The sequence below is a fragment of the Mesoplodon mirus genome, assembly GCF_964341445.2.
Source record: "Mesoplodon mirus genome assembly, chromosome: 12".
Lineage (NCBI taxonomy): Eukaryota > Metazoa > Chordata > Mammalia > Artiodactyla > Ziphiidae > Mesoplodon > Mesoplodon mirus.
This window is the reverse complement of record NC_138988.1, coordinates 78823700-78847082: the sequence shown is the minus strand read 5'-3', so window position 1 is coordinate 78847082 and position 23383 is coordinate 78823700. Positions and strand designations below refer to the sequence as shown.

Sequence of the window (23383 nt, the reverse complement as noted above, 5' to 3'; positions counted from 1 at the left end):
TCTCAATGTTAATTGGCTTCTCCTCAAGCATCCCTAGGACACCACAGACCAACCCGACCTGTTAAATAAGCAGAGTTGATTCCTATTAATATTTTCTCTCATCTAAGTTAAAGAGTCAAGACACCACCAACTGAGGCAACTTTTAATTTGTTCTTAAAATAGGACAAACGTTTCCAGATGACCCACTCATATGAGTCCCTATTTCTGAGAGTGATTCAGCAGTATAATTGGAATCCAGAGAGATGGTGGTACAGGGCAAGACCTAGATGAAAAAAGAAAAAAAATCATAGAAGAAACCAAATAGGCCATATGGGTTTTGACATCAGTCAATATAAATCCCTAATCTATCACTTTTTAGCTATCTGTGATTATCTACAAAAAGGGAAATATAAAATACAGACACTAAATTCTCAATATCTGAATCTTAAGAATGCAGGAAAGAACTTCCATTATTGGCCATTGGCATTTCTGACTGCCATGTGTATATAATCTGCATAAAAACAATAAGAATACATTTAAAAATCCAAAATGCCTATAGGAAAACAATACAAGGCACCAGAAATCAATCTCTGTTTTTGGCTTCAGATTTGCTGATACTTTATGAAAGTCAAACTCAAGAAGAATAACAGAAGATAAATTTCAACAATCTCCATCAAAGCCTATATCCCTCAGGACAGCGCTGGCTTTATGTATAATGATATTTTCCACGGTTTTCTCATTGAGTCAGCTTCGAGGGCAGACTGGGTTTCATTCCTTTGTTGAGTGTCCTGTAGCTCCTGAACAGAGCTAGGCCGTAGTAAACACCCAATATCAACTGAGAAGAAAGAACTCGGGACCCTATTGTTCTCAGTGTCACTGAAGGCTTCCCTATGACAGTAATGTAAACGTTAGTACTTCGGCAAATACAATCAGTTCAGTTTGCCCTCGGCTTTTTGAACTTCATGCTTTACTGTCGTAGAAACAAGGGGATGTCTTCAGCCCTCATCATTACGGGTGAAGACAGGTGCAATTGACATCACACCTGTTTCTCCAGAAATCTTCCAGGACATCAGTAAGGGGTCCAGATGGAACCCACACCCTTGGGGTAATGCCTAGCCCCCACTGGAGTAAGGAAGAACTGACACACTTGGTTTAAGAACATACCTCCTTTAGCCTTCTACCTACCTATTCCCATCTTCGGAGGCAAAGAGAAGAGGGCTTAAGAAGGCGCCCATCTTGGGCTTCCCTGGTGGCTCAGTGGTTGAGAGTCCGCTTGCTGTTGCAGGCGACGCGGGTTCGTGCTCCAGTCCGGGAAAATCCTACATGCCGCGGAATGGCTGGGCCCGTGAGCTATGACCGCTAAGCATGCGCGTCTGGAGCCTGTGCTCCACAACGGGAGAGGCCACAAGAGTGAGAAGCCTGCGTACCGCAAAAAAAAAAAAAAAAAAAAAAAAAGAATGCGGGCATCTTGAGGAAGCTAGAAAAGGTAAGGTAAGGAAATGTATTCTTCCCTAGGCTTCCAAAAAGGGACCCCGTCCTGCTGACATTTGACTTTAGCTCCGTGGCATTCATTTGAGACCTCTGACCTCCAGAACTACAATATATAAAGTTCTGTTGTTTTAAGCCACTAAATTTGTGGCAACTTTAGATAACTGACCTGCATGCCTATCAAGTCCAGCCCATCTTTCATCCCTACCCAGCCCTGCTGCTATCAGTGAGCATATTTCCTACTTTCTGCTTCTTGTGTATATGTTTTTAACAAATACATATATATCTAATTTTTCTTTCTTGTTTATGCAAGAGATTCCTTACAATATACAAACTCTACCCCTGGCTTTTTTTTTTTACTTAACAGCTTACATTCTTGTTCCTTGTTACCCCTGCACAGGACTCCATGGTGAGAATGTTCCATAACTCATTCAACCAGTTCTATTTTTTTTTTTTTTTTTTTTTTTTTGCGGTACGCAGGCCTCTCACTGTTGTGGCCTCTCCTGTTGCGGAGCACAGGCTCGGGACGTGCAGGCTCAGCGGCCATGGCTCACGGGCCCAGCCGCTCCACAGCATGTGGGATCTTCCCAGACTGGGGCACGAACCCATGTCCCCTGCATCGGTAGGCGGACTCTCAACCACTGCGCCACCAGGGAAGCCCAACCAGTTCTTAATGGTCAACATTTGGGTGGATTCCAAACTTTGCTAATAAGAATAGAGCTTCAATGAGTAACTTTATGAATACGGTGTCTAATATTTAGGGAGGTGCTTTATCACACTAGATTCCTAGAAATATTTCCCTACAGGGAAAATAGTAAAAGCATGTGTCCTTTTGTTAAATAGTGCCAAATCCCCTCCATAGAGGTCACACTACTTTTCACTGCAACCAGCAATATACACTAGTAGCTATTTCTTCACAGCCTCTCCAAAAACCTGTGTTGTCAAACATTTGTATTTTTGCCAATCTAATAGCTGGGAAATGGTTTCTTAGTGTGGTTTTTAATTTTCATTTCCCTTATTATGAGTGACCGTAAGCCTATTTTTCATATGTTTAAGGACTGTAAATGTTTTTATCTGTGAGTATTTTTATATCTTTACATAGTTAAAATTTTTTTTTCTTAATTTTTAAAAATTCTTTTATGTAAGGGAGCCTTGAACAGAGCTATCTTCTACTGCTTCAGTGAAGTGCCATTTTAAAAATAAACCACACCCTTTTTATCTTCTTCTGATTCTGTTATGCTCGCTTGTTTCAGTAGGGACTTTTGTTCAACTGATTCCTTTTTTCCTTTACTTTCAGGCCTCCAAGAGACTCTTCTCCCTCTACTGATCTCTCTCTCCCCAGAGCCAGGGCTTTCCCAAGACCGTCGTCTCTGCTCCAGCACACCTCATAGACCCTTCCCTTGACTGATACCCAAAGGACCAGTTCTCTGTTTCACTGGGCTTCAGGCTGATCCCCATCCTTTTGGGATTAAGTCCTAGTTGACGTGATCTGTGCCCTTCCGCTACTGGGATCCCACTGCCCTCCTCTGTCTTCTGTGCAAATCCCTCCTCACCGTTTACCCTAAGGCAGGCTCTGGAGGACACTTTGATAGACTTGATTGAATATTTCCTTACTGACAGGTAAACTGAGGTTTGCAGTACTGTCTCTAAATATAATTGTTAGCTAGGGGTGATTGCATTTGGTCTCCTTATTGATCTGTATGATTTGGGAGAGAATGTATGAAGACATTCATGTTTACGTCAGTGCTTACAAGATCCTGGTATGTATTAAGCTCTAAGTAAATGTTAGCAGTTATCATTAGTTTTATTAACTAGAGGGTACATGGACATTGAAGAATAAGTATTGGAAAAATTAGATTGCTATGGGCAAAAACTCATAAAACTGGATGTCTGCCTAATACCACAGTGTCCAAGAAGGGGTTATAGATCAGGGTTTCTCAACCTTAGTACTCTTGACATTTGGGGCCAGATTATTCTTTGTTCTGGGGGCTGGCCTGTACTACTCACTAGATGCCAGAAGAAACCCATTCCTGCAAGTCATGACAATGAAAATGTTTCTAAGTCATTGCAAATGTCCCTCAGAGACAAAGTTACCCCCCAGTTGAGAATCATTTCTACAAATTGAATAAATACCTGAAAGTAAGGGAATATCTTTGTGACCGGGGTACAAAAGAATTTCTTTAAACAAAACTTCAAAAACAAAAACATAAAGCAAAATATTGATGAATTTCATTACCTCACTCAGGTTACTTTGTTGACAATTGGACTGAAATGGGACAAGAACCAAATCAGAAGAACTGATTAGGTAGTTCTTTAACTGAGGTGCCCAAGGTCACACAGCAGGGGACCAGAATTCAGATCTGTGTTGTCTTATTTTATACACATGTTCTTTACCTCTACTTGCTATGTTTCTGGAGAGTTAACGTAAGAAAGGTTGTAGGCTGGTGAAAGGCCTAAGAGAATTAAGTTAGCTCAGGCCCCTGTCAACTTCCCTTGAAATAGGTAATGAGATTAAGTTGAGCCTCTAGACTCAGAGATTTTTTTTTTTTTTTTTTTTTTTTTTTTGCGGTACGCGGGCCTCTCACTGTTGTACCCTCTCCCGTTGTGGAGCACAGGCTCCGGACGCGCAGGCCCAGCGGCCATGGCTCACGGGCTCAGCTGCTCCGCGGCATGTGGGATCTTCCCGGACCGGGGCACGAACCCGTGTCCCCTGCATCGGCAGGCAGACTCTCAACCACTGCGCCACCAGGGAAGCCCAACTCAGAGGTATTTTAAAGTTACAGATAATATGGACGGAAATATGGATGGAAAAATCTGAGCACAATGTGGTCACATTTTTATGCCAAGAGGAAGTGACCCGTGGCTGATGAGAGAATTGGACTTCCTCAATGACCAGCAGAAAATCAGGTTAGAGGATGAGAAAGTTGAAGCTGTGCTTTTGTAGTTGAGTCATATAACAACAGCAAGAGAGAGGCAGCTCTTGGGACCATCTGAACAGGGCCCACTATCTGAGATGCGGCCCCTGTTCAAATGCCATAGCAACCAACCTGCCCCTCCAGTGTCCAGGGACTTCTGTGGAGCCTCAGCCAGAGAACTACATGAACTGTGGAGGGTGGGCTTGCCATCCTTTTTTCTATACTGTGCATGCTTCATTACCTTGCCAATTTTTTTTATTGTAGTAAAACCCACATAGCATAAAATATATCATCTTAACCTTTTTAAGTATACAGTTCGGTAAGGTTAAGCATATTTACATTGTTGTGAAACAACAATGTTTTCATCTTGTAGCTGAACCTCTATGCCCATTAAATAACAACTCCCCTTTCCCCTTCCCCAGCCCATGAGAGCCATCTCTCTACTTTCTATTTCTAAGAATTTTACTACTTTAAATACCTCATATAAGTGGAATCATACAGTGTTCGATTTTTGCAACTGGTTTACTTCATTTAGCATGATGTCCTCAAGATTCATCCATGTTTTCACATGTGACAGGATTTCCTTCCATTTCAAGGCTGTATAGTATTCCTTTGTGTGTATCTATCACATTTTGCTTACCCATTTATCCATCAATGAATATCTGGGTTGTTTCCATCTCTTGACTACTGTGAATACCACTGTTATAAACATGGGTGTACGAATATCTCTTTGAGATCCTGTTTTTGATTCTTTAGGATATATACCCAGAAGAGGGATTGCTGTTCATATGGAACTTTTATTTTTAATTTTTGATGAACCTCCATACTGTTTTCCATAGCCATTGCATCATTTTACAATTCCAGCAACAGTGCACCGGGCTCCAGTTTCTCCACATTCCCAGCAACATTTGTTACATTCTGTTTTCTTTTGATAGCAGCCATCCCAATGGGTGTGAGGTACCTTGCACTTTTGACTAGATCATGTATGTCCAGACAGGTTCAGATTTTCTCTGTAGAAAGGTCTAGCAGTGCTATCTGGTTAAAGCAATGCTACTATACTCAATATGAGGTTGGGAAATGTCACTTGTCCATAGCTAACATGGGGAGAGTAGAGGTCCGAGAAATTTGACGGGGTAAGGCTTGAATGCAGTGACGGTTCCCCCAGCCACCTGTTGCACCATCCCTGGCTAATGATTCCTAGGCAGGTCTTACTGGTTACCTGTTTTCTATCATAGGTCCGTGTAATAAAATGCTGTCTTCCTGAATGTTTATTCGTGGAGTTCTTTTTTTTTTTTTTTTTTTTTTTTTTTTGCGGTACGCGGGCCTCTCACTGTTGTGGCCTCCCCCGCTGCGGAGCACAGGCTCCGGATGCGCAGGCTCAGCGGCCATGGCTCACGGGCCCAGCCGCTCCGCGGCATATGGGATCCTCCCGGACCGGGGCACGAACCCGTATCCCCTGCATCGGCAGGCGGACTCTCAACCACTGCGCCACCAGGGAGGCCCCGTGGAGTTCTTTTTTCCACTGTATTATTTGGTAATCCCTATGAACAATTTCAACCTTTGTTTAGTCATTTGATCACAATTAGCCTCATGCCATGTTTGGAGGATAATACTTCTCTTTTTAGGGACTAGCTAGAGGTTTATGTCATTTCAAGTCATTCGCTGTAAAATTTCAGCCACCAGGTGGCACTGAAGTGTTTAATTTATACAAATCAATCATTTTTCACTGTTGGTTTGCCAAGTTTTAAACTAATTTGCTTGTGAATTATTTATGATTATGTAGCTACAGCTACTCTATTAGCTTCCTATCAGTGCTGTAACAAATTACTATAGATTCATTGGCTTAAAACAATACAATATATTATCTTACAGCTCTGCCTGTCAGAGGTCCAAAGTGGGTCTCACTACATTCAAATCAAAGCATCAGGAGGGCTACATTCCTCCTGCAAGCTCTAAGGGAGAATTCGTTTCCTTGTCTTTTCCAGCTTTTAGAGCCTGCCTGTATCTTTTTAAATTTATTTATTTTTGGCTGCGTTGGGTCTTCGTTGCTGCATGTAGGCTTTCTCTAGTTGCGGCGAGCAGGGGATACTCTTCGTTATGGTGCGCGGGCTTCTCATTGCAGTGGCTTCTCTTGTTGCGGAGCACGGGCTCTAGGCGCGCGGGCTTCAGTAGTTGCGGCTCGCGGGCTTAGTTGCTCCACGGCATGTGGGATCTTCCCCGGACAAGGGCTCAAGCCTAAACTTGCAATGCCCTTTCTCCCCCTCCTCTAAGCTTGGTCTCTAGAATGACTCAGCGGCTCTGAATTTGCAGCTTTACTAGGAAAACCGTGTTGCTTCTCTCCGGGTATCTATTCTATCTGTCCCATTTCTCACTGTGGAATGAGGAGCTCTTTTAAGTGAATTTTAGGCATGAACAAATAAGTGGAAGAGATTTCAGAGGAATGGAGAAGCCGTCCTGGTGACCCTGAAATCACACTGGGTAACACAGACTCTACTGGGTCATATAAAGGTCCGCCCTTCATATGAACAGTAGAGGGCGCTGTGCAGCCGTGGCCTCGTATTAAGAATGCTGTTCCCCTCCCTCCCATGCTTCCCAGGATGGGAATCCCCAGTTAGGATCTATACATGGAGAAAACTGCCCAGTTTTCTCACCTCTGCTCTCCTTCCATGGTTCCGGGACCTCCCTGTACACCTGTCCCGACCTTGTTCCTAAAAATAATCTGACCTGAGGTCACTGGAACATGTGGAGTTTCCAACCACAAGGGCCCCAAATCTGGGCAAGTCCAATTCTGGTCTCCTGCCCCCTTTCTGGCTCTTGGAATTCGGCCTCCCTCCCCAGACCCCGTCAGTCTAAGATTCTGTGTTCTGGTTTAAGGTCTGAAATACTGCCTGTGCTCTGTGGTTGACCCCTAGCCTGGGCCGTGACCCGGCCTTGTGCTTCCCAGACACCTGTGTCCTTGAGCTGTAATTCTGCTCTCAACCGTGTGGTTGGAGCCCTGCTTTCTGCTGAAAGACCTTCCCGGTGCTGCCAGCTCTCCATTCTGGACTTGGGAGGATCACTGATCATGAATTTCCAGTCCTGTCCTCTGAGTTTGTTGCACCCCCAACATGGTGCCAGCTGCTGCTTCTGAGACCTTCTGATTCCTCCTGGGTACCGATGTAAAAAGCGGAGGACCCCAATTACTGAGAAAATTCAACAGGGTCAGGGCCACCCGCAGAAGATATGCTGAAAGAATGCAATCCTCATCCGTCCCCCACTTCACAGGTTCAAAAGTAGAAGTTGAGGGCTTCCCTGGTGGCGCAGTTGTTGGGAGTCCGCCTGCCGATGCAGGGGACACGGGTTCGTGCCCCGGTCCGGGAGGATCCCGCATGCCGCAGAGCGGCTGGGCCTGTGGGCCATGGCCGCTGGGCCTGCGCGTCTGGAGCCTGTGCTCCGCGATGGGAGAGGCCGCGGCAGTGAGAGGCCCGCGTACCGCAAAAAAAAAAAAAAAAAAAAAAAAAAAAGTAGAAGTTGAAAGTTGAAGAAATAGGTGGTGAGGATTTCTCTGGGGAGAGTTGTTAGTGTGTTTCCACCTCCTTCCTCCACTTCCTCCTGATACTGGTCAAACTTTGAGCACCCCCCTGATTCTAGTAAGTGGTGTAGTCCCTGATCTTGGCTTCTACTGGTTGTCACCAACTTTTCATACAGCCAACCAGGTATGCCCAGCTAGCTAGAGAGAAGACTTCAGCCACGCCTCTCTTCTCTAGAATGGGTAGACAGTATCCCCAGGATGCAGGGCCTCCTCCACCCGGCTTAGTCTAATAAGCTTCCCCAAACAGGTCAAATTAGAACCTTAATGGAAAGATCAGCTTTACTAAACCATCTGAACTACCTCCCCTTAGTGACTAATCAAGAAATGCTATAGTGATGCTCCACCATGGAAGATCCCTGTGGAGTAGGAAATGGGCAGAAGTTGGGAGGGTTAATTTTTTAAAGTTCTACTATTTCCTCCGCTTTAATGTTCTAAAAACCCAAACGTGAAGGTGATTAATTAAGAATAATATGCCAGGGCTTCCCTGGTGGCACAGTGGTTGAGAGTCCGCTTGCTGATGCAGGGGACACGGGTTCGTGCCCCAGTCCGGGAAGATCCCACATGCTGCGGAGCGGCTGGGCCCGTGAGCCATGGCCGCTGAGCCTGTGCGTCCAGAGCCTGTGCTCCGCAATGGGAGAGGCCACAACAGTGAGAGGCCCGTGTACTGCAAAAAAAAAAAAAAAAAAAAGAATGATATGCCAGTGTTTTCTTCTCTGTTTTCACAGCACCCCATACATGCTGGTCAATGTATATGACAGAGCCCCCTCTCCCTCCCCTCCTGCTTCCTGGGACCATGAGCCCATGTCCACAGCACCACAACATCAGGTTTTCATAATCTGTAACCCAGGAGGTCCCTTAAAGTTTCTTCAAACTCAGAGCATCTTTGATTCCATGAGATTGTTTCAACCCTTTGCTTTGCCCCATTGCTCAATATATGGGCCATGACTCAGAAATGAAAGGAATGTAAAAGAGGATGTGCCTGTTGCCAGGTGGTGTTGAAGCATAAAATCTGAGACTCATCTATATCCATGCAGAAAGGCCACAAAAACTCTCCAAGACAAGAACATACCAAGATTGATTGCCCTGCCCACATGCCCCTGCTACCTCTCAGGCTTCTGGCTGCCACTTTGTGACTTATTCTCCCCTTCACGGCTGCCTAATATTTGTTTTCCCCTGATTTCGCCTGTGTAGAAGTATGTGTCAGATGTTGGCTGTGAGTAGGCAGCTAATTTACCACAACTCCACACATACCCCCTTAAGAATGATTCTGAGCCCCAACTTCATTAGGGAGAGATGGACTTGTTGCTTTGTGATTCCAATCAATTGTCTTCCTTCTCAACAATGGGGCTCTTCTAAGTGTCAACACTCAGTGGCAAAATGGAATTAAGGTGTGTGTAAACAGCAAGATGTCTCCTGTATCAGAGCAGGTATGATGACAGCATCCTCTCACTGAGGACAGAAAGAAAAAGTATTCTTAAGATTTGGTCATGTAAACTGAGATGACGTAGGTTTTAAAGGTGTGCATATTTTCGTCTATGTGCTGGGCAATAAAGACGTTTCCATTCTCTGAAAGATATCCCCCTGTTTCCTTCCCACCTCCCTCCAGCATCACATAGTAGGCAATAGTGTGCTCCCAGGGGGCACTGAGGAGTTTGTCACAGCTTACAAGTGAAGCTTCTCCTTGAGTTTTTAATACTCACATCTTATCCTCAACAATTCATTAATTTAGATCCATACGTTGGGCTTAATGATGCATTCTAAATGGGGAAAAAATAACAGTGATGTCAATGATGAATGGCATTGACCAAAATGCACATAGATTTATATTTATGTCTGTGCCTGACTAGAGATAAACATGTAAAAATGGAAACATGAGGTACCCAAGTTGACACAGCTACACAGAATTAAATTTTCATATTTCACTGAATCTAACATTGTAAGCAACATCATTATTTTTACATTATTTTTACAAGGAAGAAAAGGAAAAAATAACTTGCCAATTAAATCATGACTTGTCACTGACTGTACAAAACATTTCAATTTCAGAAATGTTCAGAGGTGAATAAAAAATGTCTATCATAGAGCTGATGAACTGTGGCATTAAAGTCAGACTCAGTACTAGCTGACCATAAATTCTGACTCTCAGTGTGTCCAGAAAGCTTTTTATTTGTTTATTTTAAAAGTAGCTCTTATTGAGAAACTGTTGGTTGAATAAATGACTTCTTTCTAATTAATATAACAATGATGGCAATTTCAGTTGGTGCTTGAAAAGACAGATAGCTAGGTCAAAAGTCATCTTCAAGATCTATAAATATACAAACACTTCAATTCAAGGCAGTGTGGCTCACTGGAAAAACCCAAAGCAAGGAGAAGGCTAATTTTCATGATTAGTTGGGTGGCTTTGGGCAAATCTCACAAGTACTCTGGGCCTTACTTTCCTTACCTATGGCATGACTAGGTTGGACTAAAATCTCATTTCTAACTCTTGTCTTATTTCCCAGCTTTAGCATTTTTTTAGAATTTAAGGTTCTGGGTTCATGTTGTCTCATCTCAATGGTCTAAATGTATTTAGTTGAAATGCAACCGGTATGGAAACTTTTCTTTCTTTCTCTCTTTTTTTTTTTTGGCTGCTCTGAGGGGCTTGCAGGATTTTAGTTCCCTGACCAGGGATTGAACCCAGGACCTGGGACTGAAAGCACCGAATCCTAACCACTGGACTGCCAGGGGATTCCCTGGAAACTTTTCTTGAGGTCTGTATTCCATTGACCTTAAGCTCTAGTAGGATAGTCCAAATTTCTTGAATGAAGAAATGAATGAAGGAAAGTATGCCCTCATGATTCTGTTTGCTAACAAATCCTGAACACTAAGCAATAATATGTCTCATCATGACTCTGCTGAGGACACTGATCCTCCAATATTGAGACTGAAAAGGAGAGGCTTACCTCTGCTGCCTTTGACCGCCCCTTCAGTGAAGACATCCTCATCCTCAAAGCATCTCTAATCTAAAGAAGCAATGACAGTGAAGAAATGACAACATCCCCAGGGCCCAGACCTGTGTCGTGAAACTCTGAGGCCAGCAGCCCTGCTAGAAGCGGCATCAAATGGTTTAGCACGGTGCTTGGAAAATAATAAGACTTGGATAAAAGTTGAGGTTTAGTTACAACTGAATTTAGGATTAAGATTAAAATTCTGGTCATGGTTTCTATTCTTTGCACCAGCTATGTTCAAACATAGCCTCCAGTTGACTTGATAAAGAACAGGACATGAAAGAGTATAGTTAGTTCCTTTCCCCCTCAAAGCTGATGTCTTGGGCCTCCCTGGTGGCGCAGTGGTTGAGAGTCCGCCTGCCGATGCAGGGGATACGGGTTCGTGCCCCGGTCTGGGAGGATCCCATATGCCGCGGAGCGGCTGGGCCCGTGAGCCATGGCCGCTGGGCCTGCGCGTCCGGAGCCTGTGCTCCGCAACGGGAGAGGCCACAACAGTGAGAGGCCCACGTACGGAAAAAAAAAAAAAAAAAAAAAAAAAAGCTGATGTCTTGAACTACCCCACAGACTCAACTCTTCCGGACTGTACTCTCCGATCAAAGCTGCTTCATCCACCTGCTCCTGTCAACTACATGGAGGTCATTTACAACGAGTGAAACAAACTCAAATTACCTTGTGATCAGTAACAGTTCCAAACAGCAAGATGAAGAACCCTTGTGGCAAAATTCAACGAAGTATGAGGGACAGTTGTGCAGACTGTATCTCAGCTGTTATTTTAATACCACTCTTCTAGATTCCTTCAAAGATACTTATCAGACATTAGAAACTTCAATTTCCACTGATTCCGATAAACATGAGTTAATGAGTATTTTCTTTGAGTGCATCACAAAGAGAGAGGACCACCTTCATGTTTGTGCACGAGAGTTATTGATATGTATTGAATGGCTTCAGATGTAGGATAGAGTTTGCAACCTTATTAAATCTCTTTACTTTCTTCCCCAATATTAAGATAGCTGTTCTTACTTATGATGACAGTAACATGTGACATAAAATCTTGTCATTTGAAGTCGCAATCAGGGAAGGTGTCTTGAGAAAAAGAAACGTATTCTAGTCTACTTTGGAAGAAATAGGCAGCTAGAGCCTCTGAGGTGGTGGGAGAAGTTTCTGCATAAAAGAAAGAGAAGGTTACAGAGACCTGTAAGGCCAGGGTCTCTTCAAGTTTAAATTATCTGGTCACCTATAAAGTCACAATAATTGACAGTCAGCCCTTTTATGTGGTGGGAGTTGAGGTCCAAGAAAAATCTGGATCCTGCCATGAGAGTGAAGGGAAGCCTGGTTTCTAAGGATGGTTTCATGAAGAAGAAACACTGATCAGAAGACTGAAATTTTTAAATGTGAGTCACAGGAAAAGCTTGCTTAGAAAAATGGAGTGTGTGTAACTAAAGGGGGTTTAGAATTTTTCTTTCCATCAAGAAAATAGAAAGAGAGTGGCTTCCCTGGTGGCACAGTGGTTGAGAGTCCGTCTGCCGATGCAGGGGACATGGGTTCGTGCCCCGGTCCGGGAGGATCCCACATGCCATGGAGCGGCTGGGCCCGTGAGCCATGGCCGCTGAGCCTGCGCGTCCGGAGCCTGTGCTCCGTCATGGGAGAGGCCACAACAGTGAGAGGCCCACGTATCACCAAAAAAAAAAAAAGAAAATAGAAAGAGAAATGATCTGAAAAAGAAATGCAGGACAAAATTTCCTGGGGTTTAATTAAGTTGCAAAGTAAAAATAGGATGGGATCGTTAGTAACCAGAGTAACTTCAAGAGTTGGGGAGATTTATGTGAGTCCAAGAGCTTTTGATTTCCTGCCCCCTGCCCCAAGAAATCCTTAAGTAAAAGGCTTCTCTTTAAAGCAATGCAAAGGAAAAAGTGAAATAAATATTCTCCATAGTTATTAAAGAATTATGAGTAAGATATATACTTGAACTGAGTTGGCATTTCTTTAAAGTAGGCTTTATTATTTTGTATCAAGTTTTGAAATAGAGTAACAGTGACATGGAATACTTTGTGGCTTTATTTAAACAGTTATATTTGTTTTATTTAAAGCAGTGGTCAAACTTTTTTTTGAAAATATTTTTCTGCAAAGAAGCAGATAATAAATATTTTAGGCTTTACAAGCTCTACAGCCTCTGTAGCAACTACCTTATCTTTGCCATTGTGACACTAAAGCAGCCATAGGCAAAATGTAAACCAATGAATAATGCTGTATTTCAGTAAAACTATTTACAAAAACAGGCAGAAGGCCATAGTTTGCCAGCCCCTGATTTAAAACATTTTAAAAATATGAATTTGTCAAATTTTCTATTACTCATGGATATGGAAAGCAGCCTGACTAATGACAGCTTCCTGAAAATGGCTTAGTAGCCAAGATGAAGTAAAACAACTTTTCAATGGATAATCTTGTCAAACCAAGCATGCTAAGCAAGAAAAGAAAATAGAGATCATTTTAGGTCCATCCTTATCTTATAGAGGAGAAGTCTGAGGACCAGAGAAAGTGACATTCCTGGGATCAAGTACCATGTGTCAAGATCCATTTCTGTGAATAACAACCTACATTTATTTCACAGAGAACAGCAGGGAAGAGGTATGAGAACCCCTGACTAGTTAACATCCAAAGTGAGTGGCAAGGGCCATCCCTTCATACTGTGAAAAATGGCTATTATTTTATGGAGCACCCAAACTACTTGAGAAAGGATAAAAATTGTGCTTGTTTTGAGGCATAACATATTAAGTATAGCCTCACACATCCCTGACCAAAGACTGGTCCTCCATAAGTGAAGGTCAACTTCTTTTGACGTTGAAACTTTAGGAGGGATACAGGTAAACCAGTGAGGAGAGGAGAGAGGAGATTCCTACCCAACCAGCCTGATCATCTAAATCCAACTGGACAATCAATAGAGTGAGAGATACCACAGATAAATGTCTCTAAGATATAGAAGGAAATGGGAGGAATATGTGGTGTTCTATATTTTAAAACTATAGTCATGTTTTATTGTAAAGCCAGAATAACAAATTATAAGATAATAATAATGTTTTATAAATAAAATATTAATTAATAAAATACATCTCCCTTCTGGAACTTACCTGGAAAACATTGAGCAGGGCAAAGATTATATGAAATATCAAGGAAGTGCCTTCTATGAGGGTAGCTATTCCAAAACCCCAGGTCAGTCCTAGCAATGGGGTGAGGATGGCGACATTTTTGCTGATCCTCATAATAATGGCCACATCCTGAGACCTGGAACTGCCAATAGAGGGCCTCTGAGTGTTTACAGCAACAGCCAAAACCACAACAACATTCACAGCCACAATAAGCAAGGCTGGGATGGCAAATGCTAAAAGGGCTTTGGTATTGTCCCAGTTAAGCCAACAGGCACCATGTCTCATGTAGCCTTTCCCTGGCACTGTGATAGCAACTGTGGTGACAGCAATGACCAACGGGCACCCATAGCCAATGGCAAAGCCAATGGCCATCATGCAGGACTTCATCATCCTCCGGAAAACGACCAATAGTCCATAGATGATGAGCAGTGCTTTGAAGAGCATCCAGGAAAACAGAGAGAGGTAGAAAAAGGGGCTGAAAAATGTCACCGCAACACACCAGTTGTAGTTCTGGGCCTTTTTGTTAAAGTTAGAGCCTAGGATGAACCACACATTGGCGGTCAGGAGAGACACAGCTATGTTCACAATGCATACATGTCGCATGTATGATATCTCTGTCACGACCACTTGGGACCAAACTGTGGCTTCAGTGATCAGGCAAAGAATCAAGCTAAGGATGGAGACACTGAGCCCAATGCAGGTGATATAGGCCAGGACCTTGTTGTCTACAGATATGGGGGACATGAGAATGGAAAAAGACATCACCACGTTGGTGTAGTTACACCAGCATTTCACTTTGCTGGCTGTATCCAATGTTGTTTCACAGACCTTCTCATCCCACCTCCTTTTCCTGGAGTGCCAGCCAACACACTGGGCCCTGGCATTCGGGATTTATTGATCTTCTCAAAGGTGAATAAGATTTGCTTCAATCTTTCTGGTAAAATCACCGAAATGACCAGCCCATTTACCTGCCTGGGAAGACTGGCATTTTGCAAGTGGGCTTCTTTCAGAACAGCCCCCAAGGTGGGGAAAGCTATGTCGATGGCTTCGGATGCATTTGGTGGCAGCTTCCACAGCTCTTGCCTGGGAACTTCTATCATTCTTAGGATACCCTCCATTGTATCGCTCACATTCATGGAGAAACTGAAACTTCGCTCTGAAGTATTGTGGTTGATGTGACGCCCTTTTGTCTGAATGAAGAGTTCATCCGCTATGTGCTCTGGTTCGTTCTGGATGTGGAGTCGCCTCCCAAACCAATTCACTGACTGCAACAAATCCGAGCTGGCATTTTTGTCAGGAATGAAAGCCCAATTTGGAATGACTGCTTTGTCGAGGATGTGGTTGGCCACTTTGCAGTAGCTCTGCAGTGGAGAAAAGTGGATATTATACTGGGGATTTACACAGTGTTGTACAAAGTTGATTTCTAAAACCTGAAATATCTAAAGATCAAATGATTTGAAATTATTTGACATATTTCTCTTCAAATGCACTGTTTATTAGAATCTCATGCTAGTAGGCCTGCAGAGAGGGGAGAAAAGTAAAAGAATGTTAAAAAGAAAACAAAATAAAATAAGGTAAAATGAAATGAAATAAAATAAATAAGATAAAATGAAATGAAATAAAATAAGATAAAATGAAATAAAATAAATAAAATAAAACGAATCACAGATCAGAGTTATCTGCTTTATTATATGCCCAGGGCAGCATTTCCACACTGCAACTTGTCTAACCCAAGTTTCCCATGAGATATTAATGACTATTTAAGAAGGAGATTGGAAGTAGATTCTATGGCAATCCAAGTTTGAGAAGTACAGCATACCATATCCTTATACCCCCCACTCTTATAAAGAGTGCCAAGGTTCATTAACACATGAAAAGCTCTAAAAAGTCCTGCCATAAGGAGACCTATTTGGCTTTGTTTAACCCAGAGTTCCTATATCTTCTGTGCTACAGATCTCTCTTTTAAAAATGGAAGCTCTGCTAAGATTCCTCAGGACAATTACATTCTACAAGAATAAAATTTGGGAAACACTAGAGTAGGAACAGTCTTCCCCACAGCCATCACTATGTGAGAGTTTCTTGAAAATAGTCAGTCTGTACAAAAACATGTATAAAAAATGTTCTAACTTCTTGAAAATGTCCATAAACTGGGATAAATCAATATGAAAAACTGAACTGAACTGTTCTGATAGCTGTGGTTATCGTAGTTTTTACCCTGAAAATACATTTAAAACTATTAAAATGCAAGATTTTGAAAAAAAATATTGTCAGTTTTTAAAATGAAATTAACAAATAATACCTTCATTTTCCCTTGGGTAACATTATCAGACAAGTGTGTAGAAATATTTTTTAGTAACTTCACTATAAATGCAATATTTCCAGATGTGGCTTCTGATGATTTCACAACATCAGTTATGCAGGCATAATCAAGTGGGCAGTTCCTTTGGATGACTTGAGCTACACTCTCAATTGGCTCTGGGGCTTGGTAGTCAACAACGTGCAGAGGTATAAATGGTGCTGCCACGGAAAAGCATGATGCGTTATTTAATTCCTGTTAAAAAAAAAAGTTTCTTTCAAAAATGATTAAGTACCTAACGTGTCAGACTAAAGGGGTTAAAGGCACAAATAATCCACATGGGAAAAACAGACACAGAAGTAAGTGGTCCTGAAAAGTGGTTTAGATCCTGAAAAGTATGGAGAAGGTAAGTGGGCTCACTTACCTTCTGATTCCATCAGAATTCCCACAGAGATCAGGATGCTGACCTTTCTTATTGGAATCTGCTTTCAGGACAGCGATTTTTAACTCAAGTATTATAACAAGACAGTTTTCTCCAGAGATATGGAGAAATTCTAGAAACAAAATTTGTCTAATTATTTTATTTTATTTTTTTTAAAGAGGAGCCACATGGAACTTCAGAGGGGAATGGTTTTTGGAGATTGGCAGTTAAACACAGAATGCTAAGGCATTGTAATTTTTTAAAGTTTAGAGTTCATTAAATAGAAGAGGTTATTTGCTCATTTCCTCATACTTTTTACCTAGAATTTCCCAGAATATGACTTAGGATAGGCCAAAACAATCGCTTACTTCATTTAACTCTCTTTTGAATGCCACTGTACTTGCAGGGACATCTATGTGATTACCTATGCTAAGTGACACTGCATTGATACTCCCTTTATAGAAACACTGTTGACATTTTAGGAGATGCAGAGATCAATGTGTTTCTACAGGATTGGGGGCGGGGTGGTGCAGAAGGAAACAGTCACTAAGTGAAAGGATATAAGATAAAATATTTTAATTGAGAATTGTTGTATTCATTGGATTTCTATTCCTTCTGGGACACACGTCTCTCTCTTCTTTTGGTCAAGTGATTGAAAGTATTTGAAAAAGATATCAAACTTATTTTGATTCTAGACACATTTAGTTGCTTGACTGATTAGCATAAGAGGTATGCAAATCCACCTTTATAGCTAAAATTTTAATCTCTAAGTGTTTATCATTGTATAGATAAATTTCAGATCTTTTTTGAGAAAGGATTTTGAGAGGGAGAAATAGAGTAGGGAGAGGAGAGAGTAGCTGAGAGTTTGGGTGAGAAAGGAATAGACAAACTTGAATCTGCTCTGTAGAATTTCTCAAGTCCAGATCTGAGACTTATAGTCATGCTGAACAGAGAACATTAAAAATGTCTCTACCGCCTCCGGGGGATTGGTTCCTGTAGAATATGCAAATAAGATGCAAATATGCAAATGCATCACCATAAAGAGTGTTTCCACAGAAAGGCTTGTACATGTTTCAGTTGATTTTTGGCACTTGTTTCCATTACAGATAGATCCTATTTCTCCACAAAAGTGCTGAACACAAGGCTGACTATGGTTGGAAGAAGTGGTGCAAGGTCCATGGCATTTTTCTTAAAAGGAGAAGAGAGAGAGAGAAGCCTAATTAGCATTTCTGCACTCTGACTGGGGCATCTAACTCATTCTGGGGCCTTGGGTCTTGCTTCCCAGAGGAGGTGACATTGAACTGGGTTCTTAACAACAAGAGCTGCCAGGCAGGTTGTGAAGCTGATGTCTAGGCAGAGTGAAGAGCATGTGGAAAGGAGGGATCACAGGTAAAGGCTGTATTATCATAAAGGCTGATTCAGAGCGTCTGAAGGGAGAGTGGCAAGAGATGAGGGTGGGGAAGAAAACATCTCAAGTCATGAAGGATCTTGGATCCTGTGCTAATATGGGGATTACCAGAAAACATGATTGGATTTGTGTTTGAAAGATGATTAACCATAGCATGGAGCAGGTGTCAGTAAACTTTTCTGTAAAGGACCAGGTAAATAGAGTTGCCAGATAAAATACAGGTTAAGTGCCAGTTAACTATTAATTTTATTTTCTGATACAGCCAATTCCCATGATTTGCAGCAGTTAAATTCTATAAAGTCACTGCCACAAACACTGAATTAGCAAAAACATAACCATCGCTCCTAGGAGAAATACAAGGTTAGGTTCCTGCAAGCTTCTGCTCACAACATTTTCATCAACCAATCAATATATCAATATATAAGCTTGTTTTGTGTTTCCATTTAACATATGTTGTTGAATCGCTGACATTGAATTCACGACCAATAGCACTATAACCCATGACAGCATATGAGCAAAGCTTATCTCACATATGTATTCTCTCCACAAGGCACATCATAACCTTCCTAGGAACGCTAAACAGCATTTCAGAGCTCTACCTGGGGACCATTTTAAGCAGTGAAATCATCAACAAAAAGCACAAAAAGCAAAACATGTGGCACTACATAGGCCACAAAAAGAACACTTGTTTATAGTAGGAGAGCTGAAACAAGAAGGCCAAGAGCCATCTCGTTCAGCTGTGAACAAGCACCTTGGCCAACTCAATTTTTCTGCTATTCTGTGCATGTCTGTGAATGATTCAGAAAGCAGTGTGAGTATTGATTTGGGGGTTGAAAATAAATTTTTATGAGTAGGAGAAGTTGCAGATGCAGAATCCATAAATAAAGAAGACTGACTAAAAATGTTCAGTAAAACAATGGATATTTTTTTCGTATATGTATGATCCATGAAATATTAATCATGGTTTACCTGAAATTTAAATTTCACCACACTTCCTATGTTTTTATTTGCTAAATATGTCAAGGCTAGCCAGAGAGTAAATATTTTCAGCTTTGTGGGCCATATGGTCTGTCATAATGACTCAGCTCTGCTTTTGTAGCATAAAAGCAGTCAAAGACAATATGTAAATAATTGGGCATGGCTGTGTTTCAACAAAACTTTATTTATAAAAACTGGTGGTGGCCTAATTTGAGGCATGAATAGAGTGCATTGACTTGATGAAGCTGTTGAAGTATTCCCAGGAAGAATTGCCTTTGGATAGTGGCAGTGCAATGGAAAGACGCAGATGATGCTGAGAGCTAATAAGGTATTGAAATAAATGCGATGAAGGGCCCTATCAACTGTGAGTCAGAGGCTGCTCTGGTATTTATGGTTTGGACAGCTCTGTGGATGACTCCATTTATGGAGAAAGGAAACAAGTGGTTTTGCATCCTTCTTTGACATCTACCCAAGTGTATCAATTTTGCAATTTATTTAAGCTGAGTGCTTCTCAATTTCTTCATTCATAAATATAGTTTGGAGGTAATGCCATAGTCTTGTTACAAACATTGAGTGAGACAGCACCTTGTACAGCACTTAGATCAGTGTTGTCATAAATGCTCAATGAATACTAGCTACCTTTCTCTCCTCTTTCCTTTCTTAACTCCACATCTGTGTAGAGATGTATTTGCCACCAGAAATGTACTTGGCCATGACTGTGCAGAATCCAGTTATCACTACTATGTGGGTGAGAACCACATGATTTCACTATCTTACTACTCATGATGCCTCCATAGTTTGTTTTTCACTTCTCAAGAGTGACCAGTCTTGCCAACACAATACCTCTTATATCACTTCAATAGACCTCTTGGCCTCAGAGTGTTACATACATTTAAGCATCCTGAAAATATCTTTGAATGAAGGAATGAATGACTCCTGTCCCCTTCCCTCTTATGCCTCTTGTTATGCCATTAGTTCACACAGATTTCCCTTTTGAGTTTTGAAAGGGACTCTTGTCTACTATTCTAGAACAACTGTGAATATTTGCCAACTTGCTTCATTGACTATGGCATGAATAATAGTATAATTATTTTTAAAAAAATCTATCAATGCTGGTAAACATTAAGAATTTATTAAAGATTGTTATTCTATGTGAAAGCTTGTGGTCTGGGGACAGGCTTGCAATATCCATGCCCTTCCTTTATTCTGCCCAGTCTTCAAATGGAAGAAAACTATTCTATAGCCACACACCATGCATCCTTCCAGTCTTGGGTTTTCCTTCAGGACCTTGAAGTTTATCTCCATCCTGTAAAACATAAATTCCCAAACGTCTTCTTTACTGTGGGCCTCTCGTCTCTCATCTCAACTTAGAGGCTCCATGTGGATATGAAAAGAAAATGTGTTGAAGACTAGGAAGAAGACTGCAGCTGATAAGGCAGGAACTGCTGAAGGAAACAGGCATGTGAGCACCGACTGAGAACATGCTGCCCCCTGATGAAGGTTAGATACTTGACAGTGCTCACTTGAGCTCTGAAGACCAGTGGATTGGATGCAACTTTTGGAAAGTTTAAGTATCATTGGAGAACACAGTGATGACAGTTATAGCACTAAGCTGTTCTCTGCCTGGATTAACTGAAACTGTGAAATGAAACTAATATGGTCCACCCGATACTGTGTATCCTCAGAGAGGAAGAAGTGAGCGGGTACTAGGAATGAGTGGTCCACCCGATACTGTGTATCCTCAGAGAGGAAGAAGTGAGCGGGTACTAGGAATGAGTGCTACGTTGCAATAATAGAATCACAAACTCCCTGTAGCTATGAAAGTCTGTAAAGATCTAAAAGAAAAAAAAACACTCTTCATGTTATAGGTAAGGAAATTAAGGACTCAGAGAAGTGAAGCAACTTGTACAACTAACAAGCAAAGTTAAGGTTTGAACCTAAATTGCTCAGCTGCCAGGCTAGTGGTTCCTCCTCTCATCAGCTGCCTGTCTACATACCCCGTGGCTTTTTCTGTAATACTGTTGCACCCTGTCACAACAATACTGTACTGTCTTTTCTTTATTCCTTTCTTTAGAAAGCTGCCATCAGTAAGGGTAAAATCGTAGTCATCTGAAAATTTCTTTTAAATGACATGTTATTTATCATAACTCTAGTCATCTCAAAGAACTGACTGATTTCTAATGGGACCACCTAAGAATGGATCAGACTTACTTTTATGTGGGTCTTGGATCTAGGATGAGAACATTCTGTGCCCAGAAATAACATTAAACAGTAAATCGTGATTGCCTGGGACTTCATTTTCACACATGAGGCTCTTCACCTGCAATATAAAACAAAGTTGGATCCAGCTGAAGGTGATGACAGCACATAGCTAGTACAATACTTAGCCAACTAACCAACCACTTAGTCTTCAGCAAACATAAATTTCCTTATGCTGTAATGGAGATGAACTCACTCTGATCCACTTAGGCTCATGGGACAAACTGTGACCAGGAAGCAGACAAAACTCACTGATCTTGGCTCAAAGGCTTCCTGGTTGGAGTCAAGACTAAGAGGGACTTTCACAGCTCCACTGAGTCTTCTGCTGAGATGACAATCCACGGGCACTTACAGGAAGGCTTCCAAATTGTCTTTGAGTTTAAAATTGTCTTTGAGTTCCTAAGTATGGAGGTTCCTTAAAAAACTAAAAATAGAACTACCATATGACCCAGCAATCCCACTACTGGGCATATACCCTGAGAAAACCATAATTCAAAAAGAGTCATGTACCACAATGTTCATTGAAGCACTATTCACAATAGCCAGGACATGGAAGCAACCTAAGTGTCCATTGAAAGATGAATGGATAAAGAAGATGTGGCACATATATACAATGGAATATTACTAAGCCATAAAAAGAAACGAAATTGAGTTATTTGTAGTGAGGTGGATGGACCTAGAGTCTGTCATACAGAGTGAAGTAAGTCAGAAAGAGAAAAACAAATACCTTATGCTAAAACATATATATGGAATCTAAAAAAAGGTCATGAAGAACCTAGGGGCAAGATGGGAATAAAGACACAGACCTACGAGAGAATGGACTTGAGGACAAGGGGAGGGGGAAGGGTAAGCTGGGACAAAGTGAGAGAGTGTCATGGACTTATATACACTACCAACTGTAAAATAGATAGCTAGTGGGAGGGAGATCAGGGAGATCAGCTCGGTGCTTTGTGACCAGCTAGAAGAGTGGGATAGGGAGGGTGGGAGGGAGGGAGACGAAAGAAGGAAGAGATATGGGAACATATGTATATGTATAACTGATTCACTTTGTTATAAAGCAGAAACTAACACATCATTGTAAAGCAATTATACTCCAATAAAAATTTTAAGAAAAAAATAAATTAATAAACAAAGCACCCATGAAGAAAAAGTTAAAAAAAAATTGTCTTTGAGTTCCTAACCAATGAACAGGAGGAAAGTATTTTGACTTATACCATTATCTTGTAAACCAAATCTGAGCAGGGGAAAGGGAGCATGGCAGAATGACAGGCAAAGTGTGGTAATGGATTTGCATAGGTGTTGAGATATACGTGCGAAATTCACGATCTGACAGTGTGGGTAGAAAGGAGTTCTCACATATGCAGCCACATGGTGGATGGGCACACTAGGAAATTTGCAATATTACTATTGTTTAGGATATATATTTTATTTATTTATTTATTTATTTATTTGGCTGCGCCGGGTCTTAGTTGCAGCACGTGGGATCTAGTTTCCTGACCAGGGATCGAACCTGGGCCCCCTGCATTGGGAGCTTGGAGTCTTAACCACTGGACCACCAAGGAAGTTCCCTAGGATATATTTTTAACTGATCCTAATAAAGGGAAATAACAGAAGAACCAGTGTGAGCTGCCTTAAAAGTATCCTTATGTTTCACATATACATGTAGCTTTCAATAATTTTTGACCCTGACACAGTAAGAAACAGATCTTACATTGTGACTCAGTGTGTACAGACAAAAATATGTATGTATATAGTGATCCACATATAAAACTAAAAAAGCACATAATTTTTATATTTTAAAAACTTATATGTTAAAATACTATTCTTCCTACCTGCAAGCAGGACACTCTGGTAAATCCATGATTTTTATCTTGTATTCCACTTTATTCTATCTGACATTCTCTCAAAAATTGGTTGCCACCCACTAAACTAATTCAC

General features: G+C 41.5%; 1 protein-coding gene across 1 annotated transcript; it reads right to left on the bottom strand.

Moving 5' to 3' along the window:
• Window positions 1-10338: 10338 nt before the first annotated feature.
• ADGRF4 (adhesion G protein-coupled receptor F4) lies at window positions 10339-21484 on the bottom strand (the record flags this gene model as incomplete). The annotated part of the gene is given in 8 exon segments (XM_082639115.1): window positions 10339-10955; window positions 11610-11651; window positions 14066-14970; window positions 14973-15444; window positions 16383-16634; window positions 17837-17988; window positions 20438-20492; window positions 21398-21484. Coding segments are annotated over 8 exon segments (2121 nt in total). The 3' UTR covers window positions 10339-10799.
• Between the last annotated feature and the right edge of the window lie 1899 nt (window positions 21485-23383).